Below are 20,640 nucleotides of genomic sequence, written 5' to 3'. Positions count from 1 at the left end.
CCAAAATGGAAGAATAAAGACGGGGGGGGGGGGGACCCCAAACAGATCAAAAATCTGTCTAATGCCATTTCCCATCTTGTCATTTTAAAATTGCAAATTCCAGCTAAGCCCAATTTACCGCTTTTCCATTAGCTCAAAATAATGCAAGTTTCGTTCATAAGCTATGTGCCTATACCAGAGGTAGGCAACCTTGGCTCTTTTATGACTCGTGGACTTCAACTCCCAGAATTCCTGAGCCAGCCATGCTGAGGGGAAAGAGAGAGGTTTCCAAGCTGACCCATGCTGGCTCAGGAATCCTGGGAGTTGAAGTCCACGAGTCATAAAAGAGCCAAGGTTGCTTACCCCTGGCCTCTACTTATCAGAAGTCACACTGCCAAAAAGGAAGAAGCCCACACCTGCATGCACATACATACACACACACACACACACACACACAAATATTAAGTAACATTTGGCTGTAAAATAAATCCTCCCAGTTATAGCAAGAATTGATCAGTAATTTCTCAACCATAGCTTTACTGTAGATACAAGCAAACCACTTGCTTACATAAAAACTTTGCTACTCTTCATCAAACACAAGCAACAAAAAAGAAGGCAAAAACATAATGAAGATTGTGTAAAAGGAAAACAGATGTCTCCAGAGGAGGAAAAGAAAAACAAGGAACAAGACTAGATAGAAATCTTGTGTGGTGGTAAAGGTCAAATAAGTTGTCACCAGCAGTACAAATGCCTGAAGGTAATACAAAAGGCCCTTCCAGAGGAAGAGCATATTATACAGGCTCCAGATTCCATGTTTTCCCAAAATACCTTTCTTAATATTAACACAATCTGTAAAAGAATATATTATGGCCCTGCTTGACTCATCTTCTGATGGGGGAAGAAGAAGTAGAGGCAGAGACTTCCAGGAATTGTAGTCCAATCTGAAAAGATTTGAAAGGAAGAATAGCAGAAAATCCCCCAATCCAGATGTGCAAAGCTTGTTGCGTCATACCCAAGAAGACGTGAGGCAGTAATTGCTGCCAAAGGTACTTCAACAAAGTACTGAGTGAAGGGCCTGAATACTTATGCCAATGTGATAATTCAGTTTTTTCTTTTAATACATTCATAGACATTTTTAAAATTCTGTTTTCACTTTGTCATCATGGGGTGCTGAATGTAGATTAATGAAGAAAAAAAATTCAACAACTGTAGAATCAGACTGCAGCATAACAAAACTGATATAATCGTCAACCTTGGCAACTTTTAACATTACATGGACTTTAACTCTCAGAATTCCCAGCCAGGAAGTGGAAGCCCACACATCTTAAAGTTGCCAAGGTTGAGAAACACTGATCTACATGTATCCAGTATCACTACTATTTGCCATGTTCCGTTCTCAGCATTAATTAATTAACTTTGGAGGGAAATGTAACGTGCAAACTATACAACACAAATCCCAATTTTAGCATAAAGTACTGCTGTGGATAGGAGGGTTGCAGTCTTTTTTTCCCCCTTCTATTTTGAAAGATGCAGTAAGTATGCAAAGTAGAAAAACTTTGGTGTTTTGATTGCATTGTATTGCACTGATTTACTCCATCAATTTAAAAGCCTCACACAGGGAAAAAGTACTAGCATAAAGAAAAGAATGTTTACAATTTAATAAATATAAAAAACAGAAAACTGAAGAGGAAGAAAATAGGTTTATTTGTTCTACTTCCGATGGGCATACTTACCTGAGTTAGCAAATCCATTTCTCCCAATAAGTCACTGAACATTTGATCTATATCTTCACAGGCTTCCTCCATCTGAAACACAAAAATGCGAAATGGGTTTCAGTATCATATTTTACTGTCTACAAAGAATTTAAAAACTGTTCTAAGGTTGAAAAAAATGGATGTTTTTAGCATGGATCTGAAAAAACATTTTACTGAAATTAGTAAACGTAATTAATAAATAATCCTCATTTTAATCAAATTTAATTCTTGTTGACTTTCTGGACAAAATATATAACTTTTTTGCCATCAGTATAGAAATGATTTGCCATTGTCTTCTTCCAGTTTTTTCCCAAGTAGTCTTTGACATAAAATCATTTGCTTAGTGACCATTCAAACTTATGATGACTCCCCTTCCCCAGAGCTTTTTGCTTTTTGCAATTTCTTGCTTGTCCTTCCAGTTTCTGGTTAAAAACGAAACAAAAAAAAAACACCCACTAGGGAAAATGGATTTGCTTAACAACTGCAGCTTTTGCTTAATGACCATCATAAAAATGCTCATACCTTCAAATCTGGTCATGTGATGCTTCAACCTATGGCAGCAAGATCAATTTGGGCTCAATTAGGATGGTAAAATGAGGACCTCTTGTAAACAGTTCCATTTTTATTTAGAGTGAAAAGCTCTTGGGATTCTTGTTATCAAGCAGCATTACTCCAACATGAGTTATTGATCATATCATGTCCTATTTTCCAAAATAACAGTTTCTGTTTTCAGTAAAAACAGAGTCCTCCAGAAATTTCAGATCATTTTCCACGTTGTTTTATTAATTCTCCAGGGACATTGGAGTGAATAACGTCTGCTATGTGAAAAATCAATGCAAATGCCTCCATATTTCTTGGCTTCCATCTCACAATCATCCAGATTTTCTTAGCCCAGATGCCTAGCATAGAAAGTCTTTCAGACAGAGGGGGAAAAGGCATGTGGGAAGGGACACGGAGGCTGCATGTATATTGAATGGAAATATGAATGGAGGAGAGCACAGCGATGCCTTGAGTGAGTTAGGAGGTGAGGGATGACGTTTCCAGGACCCAGCCTGTTGGTGTGAAGGGGAAAAACCAAGGAAATTACCCTCCTCTTCCTCTTCTATTGCTGCTCTCAATTGTTGTAGCCTGGATGGGGGTCACCTGGCCCCTCTCATCACTGGGGGTCCCATCACAGAGATTTTATTCCTTGAGGCCCACAGCACTCTAATTATGTCCCTGACTGAAGCCATAAGAAAAAAACACACACACAGCAGCTGTTGTAGGAAGTGCCTTTGTTTATTTTCTAATATATTTCAGTAATTCCTTCATGAAAAAAAAACTCTACATAATGTAGAATGCTAAGCAAAGCATCTTGTTTCATTTTTATTCAAGGAAATAAGAAATAGTGCAATAAAGAAAGGAATGGAGACTTCAACTACAAAGAGACTCTATTTTCAATCTAGGGCTAACTGTATAATTTCCCCGCAAAATATGCAAATTAAGAAATGCAATTTGCAGGGGTTCAGTTTGAGGAACATTTGTTTCTAAACTAATGTATCTTACTGGAAACATGCAGCGCCATCTTCTAATAGGCAAGAAACACTAAAGTAAAGGCTTCAAAATAGGACCTAAGATTCAACCAGAATGTTGATGAAAGACTGCACGATTTATAGCCCTTCTACTAGCTATATATGGAACTGAGTCAGTATAAGAAAGAAATTAAGGAGTAAGCACATAATTAAACTGATTATTTCCCCCTCTCTATGGAAGAGAACAGCCTTCTCTCCACTATTATCCCTGGTTATTATGACTTACTGTATATCATAAAATTAGTTCTGGTAGCATAATTACTGATCGGATCCAAAATTAACAATATTGATTGCTTTAGTTCATATTATATCCTTTATTTTATTGAAGAACTTTTTTATTGTTCAATATTTTTATTGTATTTGTATGTATATGTGTATGTATACACACACACATATGCACTAATAACATCAAAGTCAAAGTGCATTTTTGTTTAACTAATACACACATGCATAAGAAATGGATGGATGGATGGATGGATGGAAGGAAGGAAGGAAGGAAGGAAGGAAGGAAGGAAGGAAAGGGATGCTTCTTCTTAAAAGATGCCTATTATTCGTGGATTTGTCAAATGCTTATATTAAACAGAGTACAATATGCCTCTTTGGGGGGCATATTTCATTGTTAAAAATGAGTTTACTGGTTCCCTGAATGTGTTAATCAAATAAACTAAACCACAATTTCTATCTCTCCCTTTCAGGCCACAAAAACAAAGATCAAATGTAATAGGAAGTTAGCTTGGGTAGTGGACTGCTTGGGGGAAAGTAATTATATTAGATAAAATGTTTGTTTTGCCCCTTCCAAATATTCAGCATTTCTGTTTTATGTTTGTTTCAATCTATTTTTAATTTTGCACATCACCAGAGTTATCATGGAGTTGAATAGCTTTACAGAATTGATAAATAAACAGCTCCCCCAGTTAAAAAAATAAAATGTTCAGTTTTCTGAATACTAATCAGAATTAGAATATCTTTCCCAAACCAGGAGTCCATCAAACGTTTGCAATTTCCAGGAATCAACCCCTACATGCTAGCATGAAATTCTAAAACTTATAATCATCAGACTTTGAAATACCCAGCTGATAAAGACTATCTCAGAAGACAATATTGTAAAGCTGACGTGGTAATGTCAAATATCTTGTTCATCCATTGCGAGAAGCCATGAAATGTTAGTTTGTGCAATTAATGACAATTAGCTGGTTTTACATAATATACCAGCCAAAACCAAACAAACTACATTATGGTTTAATGTGTTAACTGAATCAAGTCTAAGAATCCACGAGAACTAAATGCATTACTGCTATTATGATTCATACTATTCTTCTGAAGTATCAGGAATCTGGCTAAAGCAATCAGTACTTTATCATTTCATAGGGTACAAAGAACACTATCAGCAATAAGATACTAGGCTAGAACGGTGGGGTTTTTTTTCTGCAGACCAATTTTTAAAAATTACAGAGGACCCCAAAAGTGCTTTTGTTTGTATGGGTTATGTTTATCATTATTTGCTGTGCTAAAAATTAAAACTGATGCATTCATTGTCATTACTTGTGAATGTTTAATGAGATTTTAATATTGCGTTATTTTTCAACATAGGCTGCCAAATCATTTTGAAAAACAATGAGCTAGAAAGTCTTATAGATATGCCTTTATATTTTGAGAGTCAAAAATCACAAGGGAGAAAGTCTGTTCAACGACAGCATTAATGATCTTATGTACAATCCATACTTTTTCAGGTGATTCGGATATCATTTGCTCTATTAAGAATTTATATGTCGCATTTCCCAACAAAAGCTTTCTCAAGACAGCAATCAGGTTGTTCTGTGATTTCTAGGACAATTTCTTTAGTCTGCTCTGCTAAGAGCAGCACCATTAGCAAAATAATACAGCTTTCACAGCTGAATGGAAAGCCAGAAAATCAGGATAAATGAAACTTGGAAGGTGGACTGCTCTCACCAAGGACTTCTCCAGATATCCTGTTCCAGCAGTTACAATTGCAGGAGATGAGATGAGGCTCAGAAGTCTTTGTGTCACCTATCTCACTCCAGTGCAAGAACTGGAAAGCTCAGGCACAGCAAACAAGCTTGTTTCAGAAGTCAAGAGCCCTTGTAGATAAACTCAAGATCTAATCATCCGATTTGAATGTAGTCTCATTTCATGTAGATAAACCCAAGATGTAATCATCCAATCTGAAGGTAGTTGAAGGTAGTGTCATGCCAGTCTGAGGATTAACCAGGAGATCAGAAGCAACACGTGTTGAGGAAGTCAGGTCCAAGGCTGGAAAACCATCTGCCAATAGAAGTCTGATTCCCAACTCTTCTTTATTGTACAAATTCAGTTGTGCCCGTTTTCCTGACTCACGACCCTGTCATGTCTCTATTCTAACTCCCTTTTTTATTATTTTTATTATTTATTATTTAAATTTGTATACCGCCCTATCTCCCTTACGGGACTCAGGGCGGTGAACAGGCAATAATAAAAATCACAATAAATATTGAATAAAAAGCCTGCTCTAAAATACCCCATATAAAACCCTTAGAAAAGCCCAATCAAAACTACGCCAGGCGTAGTTAATCTTTCTCTGCCTGTGACTGAGCCTGATGTTGTGCTTCTATAACAGATGTTGATTCCGGACTTCTCTACACATTCAAGCTCTTCCTTCAATGGCTCCCAAGTTGCCAGGTCAAAGCCTGTCATGCTTTGCTCCTTCAATTCACACTTTGACCTAGGAGACAGACCTGTTACATCAGGTTCATAATCTCCTGAACATTCCTTGCACAGAATGGGTGGAAACATCAGTGGATACCACCCTGCCAATAGACGTAAGTCATCCATATAGAACAGGGGTCTTCAAACTTGACCCTTTTATGACTCGTGGACTTCAACTCCCAGAATTCCTCAGCCAGGCATGCTGGCTGAAGAATTCTGGGAGTTGAAGTCCACAAGTCATAAAAGGGCCAAGTTTGAAGACCCCTGATATAGAACTTTCTAACTTGACAGCAGCACACTTATGGTGACTGAAGCAATAGTTATGTTGTTGAATTGCTTATCACTGCCAACAGTTTGGCTACTTGAGTCTGGACCAACTGAGCTTTCTAGATTGTCTTCAGAGACAGGCCTGTGCATTATTAATGATAAATTACGCAACACTAAAAACTTCTCTAAATTTGTTCTATTTCCCTACTTTCTATTGGAGCTGAGAATTATTATTTTTATTGCAGAATCAAACGATATAACCATAATTTATTTCCTGACATATATTTCCATAATAGGTATGACTGCTTGAATAATGGGAATGCACAAAACTCTCTTTTGTAAAGAGAGCTGTGGACACTGATTGGTTATTTTGACGCCTGAAGGCAGTGTAGGAAAGTTCATAGCAAATATTTTTATAATAGTCATCATTAATAATTTGATGCATTTCAAAAGAATAGACAAGTTGGGGTTTTTTTATGTTTAAACGTGTCCGATTCTTGGAGACTGTTTAACAAGAAACAAAAAATTATGAAGAATTCTAGCCTATTTCCTTTGAATTAAGTTACTTGGGAATCTATGAGGCTTCAAGTTAGCACCATAATGACTTATGATCACAGTAATATTCCATGCGCCAAAACAAGAAAACAAACCTAATTGTTAAAATGGTCACCATTTATTCAGCACACTGTCACTGAGTTTTCTAATTAATTTTTCCTGACAAACAGCTTATTGCTAATCAAATAACAAAATCAATAAGTCTTAGAATAAGTAAGATAACAGAATTAACTTTTTTCTGTTGTAAAGAAAAAGCTTCAGCTACAAATACATATATGTGGAGAATGTTTGCAACATCCTAGCATGGCCCACCAGTTTCTGAATATCATAAATGAACAAGAGTGAACGTTACATATAGACCACTGATCTGAGCATCTGAACTATTAGCAATGGCCCCTGGATGAAGCCAAATAGCAGGCAATTCAAGACAGTTAATATTTATGAGAGATATCAATAGCTGAGTTCGAAGACGCTAGTTTAACTTTACTGATACAAGCAAAAATTTTAATTTAGGCAACTGAAATGACAGATTTAGCTCCAGAACTAATGTCTTATTCCATATTCTAGAAATGATGACCCTTGCCTAGAAAATTGGTCTAGAGCAGACATGTCAAACAGAAGGCCCGGGGGCCAGATGCAGCCCGCGATGTGGTTTCATGTGGCCTGCGAAGCCATTCTGGAAACAGTGAGGGAACGGCCCCCGCTGCCTTGGCCCTGGCCAGCCGGGAGCCAATGTACAATTTGTGGTGGCCATCTAGACTGAAATGCATTCAGTCTTAGCTCCACAAGGCCATCTGGAAACAGTGAGGAACCAGCCCCTGCCGCGTCAGTCTCACTCCCTGGGTGCATGCTAGGGAGGTGTCACCCTTTGTGAGGAATGAAGAAATGCACCATCCCCTGGAAGTGGCCAGCAAATGGCCCTCGCCTACTTCACATGTCCGGCTTGATGGGCTCTGGGGGAGGGGTTTCGGCAGGCAGCAGGGCACTCTCCTCACAGCACCAAGAGGCTGAGCCGGGCGGCGCAAATTCAAAAAGAAACGTGAGGCCGCCCAGCTCCCAGCCTGCCCGGTTTCAGCAGGCAGTGTGGCGCTCTCCTCATAGTGCCAAGAGCTGAGCCAGGTGGCGCGAATCTGATGAGAAGTGCAAAGCTGCCTAGCCCCCAGCCTGCCCAGTTTTAGCAGGCAGCAAGGTGCAAAGTTGGCAAGCTTCGCACCGCCCGGCTCAACCTCTCGGCGCTGTGAGAGCACCCCGCTGCCTGCCGAAACCATGCCCACCCAGTAGGCCACACCCACTCCATCCACGCCCACCCAGGCTGCACCCACCTGGCCCCCGAGGGCGGGCCTCAATGAAATTGAGTTTGACACCCCTGGTTTAGAAACTTTCAGAGAATCTTGATATCCATTCAACAGCATTTACTCATTCTTTTTCTCTAAGAAAATATGTGGCAAAGCTGTGTTCAGTAGATCCTTTTTTGCCAATAGAGTTTTGTTTATTGGATTCAGCATTGGATCCAGATTCTGGATTACTAAAGAATGATTGACTACCTCCATGCACTGAAGTGACTTCCCTTTGTGTCATGATAATAGTTCAGGTAAGAATCATTGCTTGGTCTTTATTCTGATGTTTTAGCAGACTTTCTCCAATACAAATGGCAATACTAAAGGAGATAGTATTGTATACTCTCTCCTCTGCATAGACTCACAAAAACACATCATTATTCTCCCTGCAGAATGTGTTGAGGTACCAACAGTTTTAACTCCATTCTTGGGTAATTATAATATGTTGGCTGGGGAATTCTGGGAGTTGAATCCCATACATCTTTAAGTTGATGAGTTCAAAAACACTAATTTAGCACACATTCGATTGGATTGATCTTTTAAAATTCTTCTCTTGTGGGATAACGGATAGCCACTACAATCTAAACTGGGCACATAGTATTCAGAGTCACATTTTAGCAATTTTCCACCACTGGTAAACTTCATGTATGTCCTGAATTTTGAAAAGTCATGTTACCTGTGAATTCTTGGCAGATACAATCTTGGCACCAAATTAAAGAAAGGAATACAATAGTACAGTGCCTAACAATTACTCCCACCTTAATCATTAGATTTTGAAAAAAATTATAGCTATACTATAGATCTAAAATAATATGTGAAAATACAGTTCCTCTGTCTTTCACTAATTCAAGTTATGTTATGTTACGTTACGTTATATCTTGAGACCAAGGTTTCTAATTCTAGAATGTTACTGCATGAATTGGGAAACAATATAAAAGAAAAAAGGAACAGGGCTTTTTCTTATATGCACTTTGTTGTTTCCTGTCACATTGTAAAATCTTATCTTTAAACTGATAGGCTATCAGCTGTGCTTTCTGGTATCAAACCATTAACCTGGCATCAAATCAACACATGCTCTTCAAGCAGATTGGATTTATAGATATTTAGATCATCCCCCCCTCCACTGTATGTTAACAAATTCAGATGTGTACTTACAGTCAGAAATATAGTTAAAGTGTAAATTGCCTGGTTATCCTTGACTTTGTTATAGACCTGACCAACAGCTTGAATTTAAATTTGATATTTTTCACAAGGGTAACTTCATGGAATAATCTTAGTTAATTGTACTTTCATCAGTTTTTCCATCAGGAGGGTCTCTACCTTCAACGAAAAGGACAATTTCCCTGCCGTGTGAAATGACAATGCATTAATCTTGCAATGCAGCCTTTGTACATTGAGATTTTTCAGGAGGAAGGAAAAAGACAAACTAACAGCAGATGTAATGCCATCTTTTTACCAAATGCCAGAGTACTTTTTCAGCCTGATTAAGTATTCTCCAGAGACAAAATGATTTGCATCCAAGAATCACTGGAGCTGGAGAGTACTTTTGTTATAAACAGAGCCACCTCTATGCAGGCTCAAAGTCACTGTCTAATTGGGCAGTCTAAGAAATCTAAGTTATAAACAATCAAATAATTTTCCAGATTGCAACCAGCAAACTGAAACAATCTAACATATTTACATGTGCCACCAACCCAAAGGCAATGCTTCTGCTTCTCCAATGCGTTAAAATTGCTTTTGAAAAAAATTCCTTATCTGAACAATTGTCATGAGTTTGTTTTTTTCTATACTGTTTTTTACTATACCATCATTAACTTGGCTTTTATTATACAAGCCATTATTTTTCAAATGCCTGAAAAATGTACTACAGGTAAATTCCCAGACAAAATTAACAGAATTGCACGGTTTTCTAATTCTAATAAAATTCTAGTTCTAGTGCATTAATCAAATTGTTTATCTCCTGAATGTCTGTCTCACTGCCTACAAATGCAATGTAGGCTGCAGACTCACTAGCTAAACCTCCAAAAGCACACATCAAGTGAACATCCCATTTCACACCTTAAGTGTATATTAAGTCACACCCTTCATGAACAAAGACTCCAAGTCTTCATAACTACCCAGTAAGCTAAAATTGGTATATAGCTTTCCTGTTTAATTACACTTCTGTACCTATCAAAAATAATTTGCTAGTTGCAGCAATGAAAGCTATCATATTTATAGAACACATGTAATTTTACTAGTATAATTCTAGAGTATTTTCAGATGTGCGATACATGAATTTAAAAACAAAGGCACATAAAACAAAGGGAAGGGATGGGGAATTTTTTTCCAGTTAAACTAATTTGTTTTTACCATCTTCCTTTTCTTCTAAGAAGTGCAGCAGGTATAGCAGAGATGTGGCATTTTCAAAGGGAAGGGGGAATTGATTCATTTTGGGGAGAATTAGAGGGCTGAGTTGGGTTTTATTTACTCAGAAGCACTTCATTAAGCTTATTGTAGGTTTAACACATCTATTTTATTTCCTGAAATGGCTAGTTTGCTGCTGAATTTCAATGTTCTAATCTTTGGGGATTCTGGTATGTGGCTGCAAAACTTACCTACAGTATACCCCAAAGCTCCTTGTTTATAGATTACTTATGAAAAATTAGTGAAAACTGAACAAAAAAGAACTGAGACATGTCCCAAAAGATAGTCTAGTACAGTGATGGCGAACCTTTTAGAGACTGAGTGCCCAAACTGCAACCCAAAACCCACTTATGCATCGTCGGGTGCCAGGTGGGTGTGGCCATTGGCTGGGTGTGGCCCATTGGGTGGGCGGGGCTGCAGTGGTAACGGCAGACTGGGTGGGACTAAAAAGTTCAATCAATCAATTCCAACTTTGCAAGATCTTTTTTTCCCCGCAAGAAGTTGAAATTGACTGATTGATTGAACCTTTTTTTTTGCACACGGTGGCAGAGGCTTAAAGCGAAAAGGTTTTATAAAACCCAGCTGAAGGCCCAGGACTGGGGCGATGGCACGTGTGCCCACAGAGAGGGCTCTGAGTGCCGCCTCTGGCACCCGTGCCATAGGTTTGCCACCAGTGGCCTAGTATCTCACACATAATAAACTTATAATAAATATATTTCCACATAACATACAGTACAAAATACAGGTAGTCCTCAAATTATGAGCACAACTGAGATCAAAATTTCCATGCTAAGCAAGACAGTTCTTAAGTGAGTTTTGCCCCATTTCACAACCTTTTTGTCACAGTTAAGTGAATCATTGCAGTTGTTAAGTTAGTAGCATAGTTAAGTGACTCTAGCTTCCCCATTGACTCTGCTCTTCAGAGGGTCACAAAAGGTAATCACATGACACAAGGACACTACAACCATCATAAATACACGCCACGCCAAGCATCCAAATTTTTATCATGTGACCACAGGGATGCTGCAATGGTTGTAAATGTGAAAAATGGTCATGTCATTTCAGTGCTGTTGCAACTTCGAATGGTCACTAAACAAATAGTGGTAAGTTGCGGACTACCTGTAGTTAAATCTAAATACTGTAAGTTTTTCAAATATTTTACTTTATTCAGTTATGCTAAACTGAACCTTTTATTTCAAGAATTTTACTTATCCAGCTTATTGTAGTGTTAACTTATAATAAGATAAAAACAACTCAATGATTAATTTTCTTGACACCAATATAGATCTTGTCTAATGTTTCCTTCTTCCTGGAGGCTTTTAATTGCCCATTTAGTTTTTGGGTTATCTATGGCATGGGTGTCAAATTTGCGGCGTCACGCAACGTATCACAATGTATCGCGGGCCGGCAGTTTGACACCTCTGGTCTATGGCCTTCCATACATGTACTAATGTTTAGCTTTTTTAGTTCAGCTAAGATTGGCCAGGCACTACTTACAATGCCAGAAATCGAATTCTTATCTCCATTCAGTCATAAAGCTTGTATGCTCTCCTGATTGTTGGAAAAATAAATGGGAATATGATTTGGTATGTATCTATGGAGAAATGTGTTCCAATGATCTTTAACAGTGCTTTTAAACTTTTTCTCTCAGGGCCCCTTGCTAGTACAGACAATCCCCCAAAGAGCTTTTGTTTGCATGAGTTATATTTATTGATAATTACCAGATTAAAAATTAAAACCGATGTATGCTGTTAGTACTGCTTCTTAAGATTATATGATGAAATTTTAATATTGTATTATTTTTTAGCATAATTGGCAAGTTATTGTGTAGATTTCTGACAGGTTCTTGGTCCAGGTTGTAGTCCAGGGATCTAGGACCCCACTTTAGAACAGAGTGATCTGTGTCATCCTGAACTTTTTAGCAGAAGGTACAACTAAAATGAATTAAATATAATGATGCATAATACTAGCAACAATGCTCTGTAGGTATGAAGGTTATTTTAAAAGTTTCACTAGTCAAAGCTTCTAAAATAAGTTAAATAAGAAGAGTGCACAAAGAACTTTTGATATTTTCAATTAAATATGTCTGATGCTTTAATTACTATCATACAACCCTCTTGGCCTCTCAGATGCTAGTAAAAACCCAGCTATTCCAGGCCTTTGGAGCAGGGGTAGTCAACCTTGGCTCTTTTATGACTCAGGAATTCTGGGAGTTGAAGTCCACGAGTCATAAAAGAGCCAAGGTTGACTACCCCTGCTTTGGAGACTGATTATGGAACCAGGATTATTAATATTTGTTATTTTATTTCACTGATTGAGTGTATATTGACTATTTTGCTTTAATACAGGTAGTCCTCAACTTACAACTACAATTGAGCCCAAAATTTCTATTGCTAAGTGAGACATTTTGTCCCATTTTATGACCTTTCTTGCCATGATTATTAAGTGAATCACTGAAGTTTTTAAGCTAGTAACACGGTTGTAAAGTGAATCTGGCTTCCCCATTGAATTTACTTGTCAAAGTGGTCACATAATTCCAGAGCACTGCGACCATCATAAATATAAGTCAGTTGCTAAGTACCCAAAATTTGATCATGTGACCAAGAGGATGCTGCAATGGTCATAAGTCACTTTTTTCAGTGTCATTATAACTTCGAACAGTCATTAAATGAATTGTTGTAAGTCAAGGATTTACCTGTAATTGCAAACTGCCTAGAGTTCTTTACAACTGAGGCATTTCACCAATAAGAAAATTAAACAACTAAATAAAATAATTCTACTCTGATCTGCATTGAATTAAACAGTAATGGAAAACTTTATTTTTTATTTCTTGTTTTGAATTGTTTTGAACACTGAAATCATTAAACTTCTCAAGTAGATCCTTTTAGTTTAATTTAAATTAATTTTAAAATATAACAATAAAGTGAAAAGGAAAGAGGTCATCAGAGGAGTATGCCGAATATGGTCAAGAAAAGTTAGTATGACAGTCATGATGTTGTGATCAATGCCGTTTTTTATGTGGAAATATGTGGACTTTTGATGGTGCTGCTGCAGCTGCCATCTTAACCTGTTTGACCACACTCTTCAGACACCCTCAGAGGTCCTTGGAAAACACACTAGAAAATTTTAGGAGGTGTGGGGGAAGAAGAAGCATAATTTGGACCAGAATTTCCTAAGCAAGGCAGTTGTTAAGTGAGTTATGCCTGATTTTATGCCTTTTTTTGCTACAGTTAATTGTTAAGTGAATCATGCAGTCATTAACTGAATCTGGCTTCTCCCATTGCATTTGCTTGTCAAGAAGCTGTCTGGGAAGGTTACAAATGGTGATCATATGACCTAGTGACTCTGCAACAATTGTAAATACATGCCGGTTGCCAAGCATCCAAATTTTGATCATGTTGTTCTGGGGATGCTATCAGACTGGTTGTAAGTCATTTTTAAAAGCCATTGTAACTATACCAATGGTTGTAAGTCAAGGAGCAGGGGTTGGACTAATTTCCAGAGCAGGGGGGTTGGATTATAAGATTTCCAGAACAAGGAATTGGACTAGAAGACATCCAAGGCCTCTCCCAACTCTGTCATTCTGTTATTTGTTAAGGACTACCTGTATTTTGGTTTTCCCTACCTGATCAAGCTAGGCTTTACAGCCAGTGTTTTCTAAAAAAAAAAAAAAAAAAAAAGGTGCCGGAACTCACACACGTCATACAACCCGCCTTGCCTACCCTATAAGGTTCCATCCCAAAAAGGTGCCGGAACTCCGTTCTGGGCATTCTATGAGAAAAAAAGCCCTGTTTACAGCCATTATAAAACTGCCTAGGTTCAAGGATGCTACATATGCAGGTTCGTAAGAAGTTCAAAATGAAAATAAACATTTCTGGATATGTGCTAAAGTTAGCACTGTGAAATTGCTGCACATGTCTAGATATATTTTAGCATGCTCTCAATATCTGAGAGTTGTCAGCTCCGAAAGGCCCTTAATGTTATAGCAGTTAATCAGGGAACGGAAATGAAATCTAATTTCTTCCTTTCTCCTCCAAGATAATATTAGCTGCTGACTAACTTGGAAATATACAACATAGCCTCTGTTAATATTTACTTTTAAAAAAACTAAAAAAAATCTAATTCCTTTTTCTATTCTAGGATAATATTAACTGGCTAACTAGAAATACGCAATGTGGGTTTTGTAATGTATTTTCCAGACTGCAAGGACAAGCTCAGTTCCTGACATCTCCATAATTTTCTTGATGGTGTTGCAGAAATAGTTTGCCTAACCCCTAACCCTCTTCTGGGAGATTTTTGATTTCTCAATCCAGCCTGGAAGTCACTCATACAAATGGCAACTAGGCCCAGACCTACTTAGCTGCCAGTCCCAGATAAAGCTAGCCACCTACTGAGGCTTACCTAGTTGTATTAAGGGCAAAAGTATACTTTAGAGCTTGGGGGCATAATAGTATGCAGGAATGACCTCGGAAGATGGGGGGGGGAGGAGTGGGGGAGCCCATAGCTCCATAATGGGCAGAGAAAGAAACTCAGAAATGAACTTCCCAAATTTATCAGGTAATAAAAGATGGCTGCAGATCTGTACTTTCAGACTTGCAAGTTTCTGTTAATTTAGCCTTACAATTAGCTCATCTGGTCATGTTTCCTGTCTGGTCTACCTGAGAAGGCTGACAGGGGGTAACTCTGAAACCAATAAAATCTGTGCTTCAATTATTTATGAAACTGCAAATGCAAATGCTTTTAACAGAAGATAAAATGTGTGATTCATTATTATGTTTATCACAAGAGTTTGGCTTGTATGTATGTATGTACGTACGTACGTATGTATGTTTAAAAAGTAACATTAAGCTGGGGAGGTGAAAGGCTTAATGTTTTGCTTATCCCAGCTATATTTTGTGACTTGCACCTGTTTTCTTTTGCATGCACAGATACAGGGGAAGAGGAAGATATTTTATTTCTATATTGCTCTTTCTCCTAGTCAGAGAAGTCCAGAGCATTTTACAATGGTATGGAAACATCCTTAAATGCAACATTATAATACATTACAAACCATTATTAAATTAAAAAAACGACACAGGATCATGATACTTATTTTGCTGTAGTTTTAAAAGATTCAGTCCCTGTGAAAGTTCATGCTGCAGTTCCTCTGTGTTGCAAGAGAGTTGCTTTGCTGTTCAGCCAACATAACCTTGTGTATACTTTTTGTGGCAGGAAGTTTTGCAGAATTGACAAAACCGCCACATAGAGAAGTGAGCAAATAGGTATCAGAGATCAACACCAGAAGAGAGCTTGTGAAGAAACTGCCATGCTCTGCCATCTCTTCCCTCCCCCATTTTTACACCCACATATGTTCTAAGATCCTTAGGCAGAGCTTAATAAATAAAATAAGAGTTGTGGGAACTGACCCACTTGGAAGCCACATTCTTTCAATGGGAAAAATGATTATTTTAAAAAAGCAGTGATAGTTTGTTGGTGTGAAGAAAAGGTGCTATGTATGTTCAGAACCTGAATATTCTCCTTCTGGAATACTTTCCATCAAAATATCTTCAGAGATCATATCATGCCTCACACACTGCATTCTCAATTAATTACAATATAGCTATCCTATCACTTGTAATGCAATTATCAGGAGTAACTGCAATACACTATAATAGAGGGGTGGGAATATCAGGAGGAATGTTCATATAGACAGCAAAAAGATGTGGGGAATGTAAGAAATACAGTCCTATGGAATATTTGGCAAAAGTGTATAAAATGGGATTATAGTATTTGTTAAGTTTAGAAAAACCCCGAAATATACTAAGCTGGAATTGATGCAAAAAGTTAATCCTTAGAATGAATGAAACCAGGAGTTTACTGCGCCAGTCCTTCTACAAAACTCCAAACCTAGTTACTCCATCTTTACTTCGTCTCAGCAACCGGAACGAGTGTGGCTTTGCTGCTGCTGCTGCTGTTTAATCATTCCAAAACTGATCAAGTAATTCCTGAGCCAAGTTCTACTTTTAGTTCAACCTTGAGCTGGATTCCCGAAAAGAGACATTACAAGTTATCATTGTGAAGATAACGTTTTTCGTGTACAGAAATACATTTTGTATTTAATTGGTCCCGTCTCCCCCCCCCCCACTTCCATAGCCAGGAAAAGAAAGGGGGAAAGGCTTTCAATATGCAATCGAATTTTGCAATTTCTCCTTTCTTCTATTGGTTGTAACGGGGCACTTATTATAAACATCGCCCGCCACCAGGAGAGAAAAGCCGAACCGGACCTAGCTTTGCTCCAGCGGTTCTTCTTCCAAAGCCTACCTTGCCGGATTTTGCTGCGGCACCAACTTCCAGAGGTTCAAGCGCTAGGGAATACCCGCGCAACCGAGGCGAAGCCGATAGGCAAAGGGTGGAGAGCGCGCACTCGGCCGCGACTGGCTAGTGCCCCAGCGGCGGAGCGCTCCTTTCCACGCCCGACCGCTCGGCTCGCTGCTCCGGGAGAGGAAGTTAACGCCGAGCGGAGCAGAATATTGGCTGCCGATGGGGAGGGGGTGGCGGGTGCGCGAATATGACTGGGTGGGCAGAGATAAAACAACAGGCGTTTCCTAGAATGTCCCCGAAGAAACTTTTGCCCTCCCCTGTTTTCCTTTGCCTCGCTTCTCTTTGCTTTAACGAGATTTGATCTCTCGAAGCGAGAAGCTCGTTTGATTACAACTTAAGCCGAAGGGCGTTTCCTAGTTGCACCTTCCTACAGCTGGGCCATGACAATATGGCATTCTACGTGACTTGGCCTTCTTTCCCAGCCCAAAGACAAAGCAGCCTTAAATTGTCCACGGCTCTGTAAGGAGGAGTGTTTTCACACTTACTCCAACATAGTGCGAGGGAAGCCACAAGCTGTAATTTTGCCATTCATTTCCTTCACGTGGCCTTTTCAAATTTGTAGTTCACTTCAGCCCCTGAATGCCAGCGACTTTCTAATGCGCCTCTGAACAAAAGGTCCTAGCTTTACCTCACCCTATAATTGTCTAATGCCGCTCTTTTGTGCACCATAAATTTAAAATAAAATAATAAAAATCAGATTTTCTTAATACACCACAGTTTCAAAGTATATACACTTGATGTACTCCCACAACCAAGTAACCTGGTCCTATATTAATGACACTACTCCAACAGCTGAAAATGCAGATGACTTTCAAGTAATGGAAATCAAGGAATACTATGAAAAATGCAGCTGCAATTAAATATAAGGAAGACCGAACTAATGCAACCCTACTTCAAATTGGCAAGATATTAAACATATTAAATCTACTCCTTTTTAGAGTCAATTATGAACATTAAAGGACCTAGTAATAACAAATTACACCATAGATTAGTACTTAGTAGAGCAGATGCTTTGGAAAAGATACTCAGGTGCTGTGATGTGTTTAGATCAGAATTGTGTAGGAATGGTATTCCCTGTGGTACTCTATGGAAGCAAAAGGTGAATTTTGAAGAAGCAGCATAGGAAGAATATTGACACTTTGGAACCTTGGTATTGGAGAAGACTCCTGATAATAATACCTTGCATAACAACCAAATGGATCCTAGAACATCTCTCACTCCAGGTACAAATGCGCAGGTTCAAATTGTCAACACTTTGGATATATGTAAAAATCTAGCTTTCTTGAAAATCTGTAATGCTGGGAAAAGTAGAAGGAAACAGAAAAAGAGGATGACCAGCTAAATGGATTGATTCAATTACAGAGGTGATGGTGAATGCATCATTGGAAGGCCTTAAGTGTTTCTCAACCTTGGCAACTTTACGATGTGTGGACTTCAACTCCCAAAATTCTCCAGCTAGCAATGCTAGCTGGAGAATTCTGGGAGTTGAAGTCCACACATCGTAAAGTTGCCAAGGTTGAGAAACACTGCCGGAGGGATAAGTTGGAGTGCATCTAGAGCAGTGTTTCTCAACCTTGACAATTTTAAGGCATGTGGACTTCAACTCCCAGAATTCTGGCTGTGGAATTCTGGGAGTTGCTGGCTGTGGAATTCTGGGAGTTGAAGTCCACATGCCTTAAAATTGTCAAGGTTGAGAAATACTGATCTAGAGCTTTGTAGAATCTTCACATAATTGTGTTCAATTATGCATAATAGAGGTCCCTTCACAATACTGTATACTTTAGTATCAATACACAATATGTATATGCAATTTTTGATTAAACCTCAAATATGAAGGTTAACCAGATTGGGACAAGCTAGTGTTTACTATTACAATAAGACATTAGACAATGCAAGGAATAAACCAGCTAGTTTTGTCTGCTGCATCCCATATACATAGAATGTGTATGTTATCTTACTGCTTATTTATTGATCAGAATGGTAATATGAGTTAGAACAGCGGTTCTCAACCTATGGGTCGTGACCCCATTTAGGGTCGATCGACCATTTCACAGGGGTTGCCAAGCAAGGCTGTCCGCCATTTTTTCCCCTTTTCCGGCGGGTGCCTTACCTCCCTTGAGTGGGCCAGCTGGTGGTCGGCCTGCTCCGTTTCTGCCGCTTGCCAGCTACGCCTCGGCTGGCGCAGGGGGCGGAACCACGCATGCGCAGCGCTCCTGGGCAGGGAAAGTCCTCGACTTACGACTGGTTGGGTAGTCCTCGACTTACGACCTGTTTAGTCCTCGACTTACGACCGGTTGGGGGTCGCGGCATTAAAAAGGTTGAGAACCACTGAGTTAGAATATGTTCTACTAAATCATCCAAGGTGGCCCAATAGATTCCCCACCAAAACTAAGCTTAACAATCCTTCAATAATAAAAATAGGTTTTGATATACCGTATATGAAATGATATTTATTAGATTCACAAGGTGATAATTATCTTATTAATGCCACAATTGTTTCAATTATCATATATCTTGCACCTGGTTACTATTGCTGTTTTATATATATATATCTGAATATATATCTTATATCTTCATTTCAGACATCGTGTGGAACTATTTTCCCAACATTCATCGATGCCCCTCTTGGCTTATAAAAATGACCCAGGGACTGTCTTGCGAAAGGTTCTAGCATCTTTAATATCATCAACTATAGTATTCTTCAGGACCAGCCAAAGAGTTTGAGATGGGAAGCACTGTATTGTGCTGGTTTGCCTTCTTTCTTTGGGGTCAGTACTAGTTGGTGATCAGGGCAAAGAAATCCTACCCTCAGCCCCTATTGTGTGGGGTGCTGTAAGATTCCGTGTTCTTCTTGCTTCTATTCAACATATTGATAAAGCTGCTGGGTGAATTAATCTGCTATCATGGACTGAGATATCATCAGTAGACCAGTTTGGTATAATGGTTAGACAAAGGGCTAGAAAGCAAGAGACCAGGAGTCCAACCTGGCCATGAAAACCAGCTGAATGACTTTGGGCCAGTCAGTTTTTCTCAGCCCAACTCACCTCAAAGATTGTTGTTGTGGGGCAAATAGGAGGAAGTTGACTGCCCTGAGTTATTTGTAAAAGTAATAAAAGATGGGAAAACAAACAAACGAACAAATACTCAATTATATATCGCTGCCTCTGGCAAGCTAAGCAATGCTATTAATGTCTTAATTTGGTGCCTAGAATCTATGATAGTCTGGATGGAGAACAACAGGGCTCACCTGAACCTGGCAAGATTTTGCAGCCAATGGTTGTGGGACTATACCATCTTTGATGCTGGATGGGGCTGCACAGAGTCAGTACATACCCTACATAACTCACAAATCTTTTTTGCCATGGTGTCTAATTTGTGGAACATCATCCAGTAAGGTGAAGTTGGTTCTATCCCTATTAATTTTTGTAAGTCCTTCAAAACACTGTTATGTCATGAGGCCTAGTGGTCCCAAGGCAATGGTGAGTTGCTGAAATGGCTCCATCGTTTTTAAAATCTATTATTCTCTTTTTGCCTGTTTAATTATAAGTTTAATATTTTACTTGTTAATTGTTTTTATACCATAGACTTATATTTTTTATTTTATGTTCACCCAAAGTCACATTTTGTGAGATAGATTGCTATGAATAATGATAATTGAATAAATATATTTCTTTATTGTCTTGTGTTGGTTGGTGATATGAGTTGCCA

General features: G+C 38.7%; 1 protein-coding gene across 1 annotated transcript in view; it reads right to left on the bottom strand.

Annotated features, from left to right (window-relative positions):
* The window catches only part of APBB1IP (amyloid beta precursor protein binding family B member 1 interacting protein), a 45,873-nt gene extending 28,988 nt beyond the window's left edge, over positions 1–16,885 (bottom strand). Inside the window, exons 1-2 of the mRNA XM_015810672.1 lie at positions 16,873–16,885; positions 1,713–1,784 (exon numbers count right to left, since the gene is read on the bottom strand). Of these exons, the coding sequence (XP_015666158.1) occupies positions 1,713–1,784 (72 nt within the window). The 5' untranslated portion in view covers positions 16,873–16,885. The remainder of the gene's footprint in view (positions 1–1,712; positions 1,785–16,872) is intronic.
* Between the last annotated feature and the right edge of the window lie 3,755 nt (positions 16,886–20,640).

Source organism: Protobothrops mucrosquamatus, unplaced genomic scaffold, assembly GCF_001527695.2.
Source record: "Protobothrops mucrosquamatus isolate PMUCROS unplaced genomic scaffold, P.Mucros_1.0 scaffold13, whole genome shotgun sequence".
NCBI lineage: Eukaryota > Metazoa > Chordata > Lepidosauria > Squamata > Viperidae > Protobothrops > Protobothrops mucrosquamatus.
This window is presented reverse-complemented; position numbering and strand designations above follow the sequence as displayed.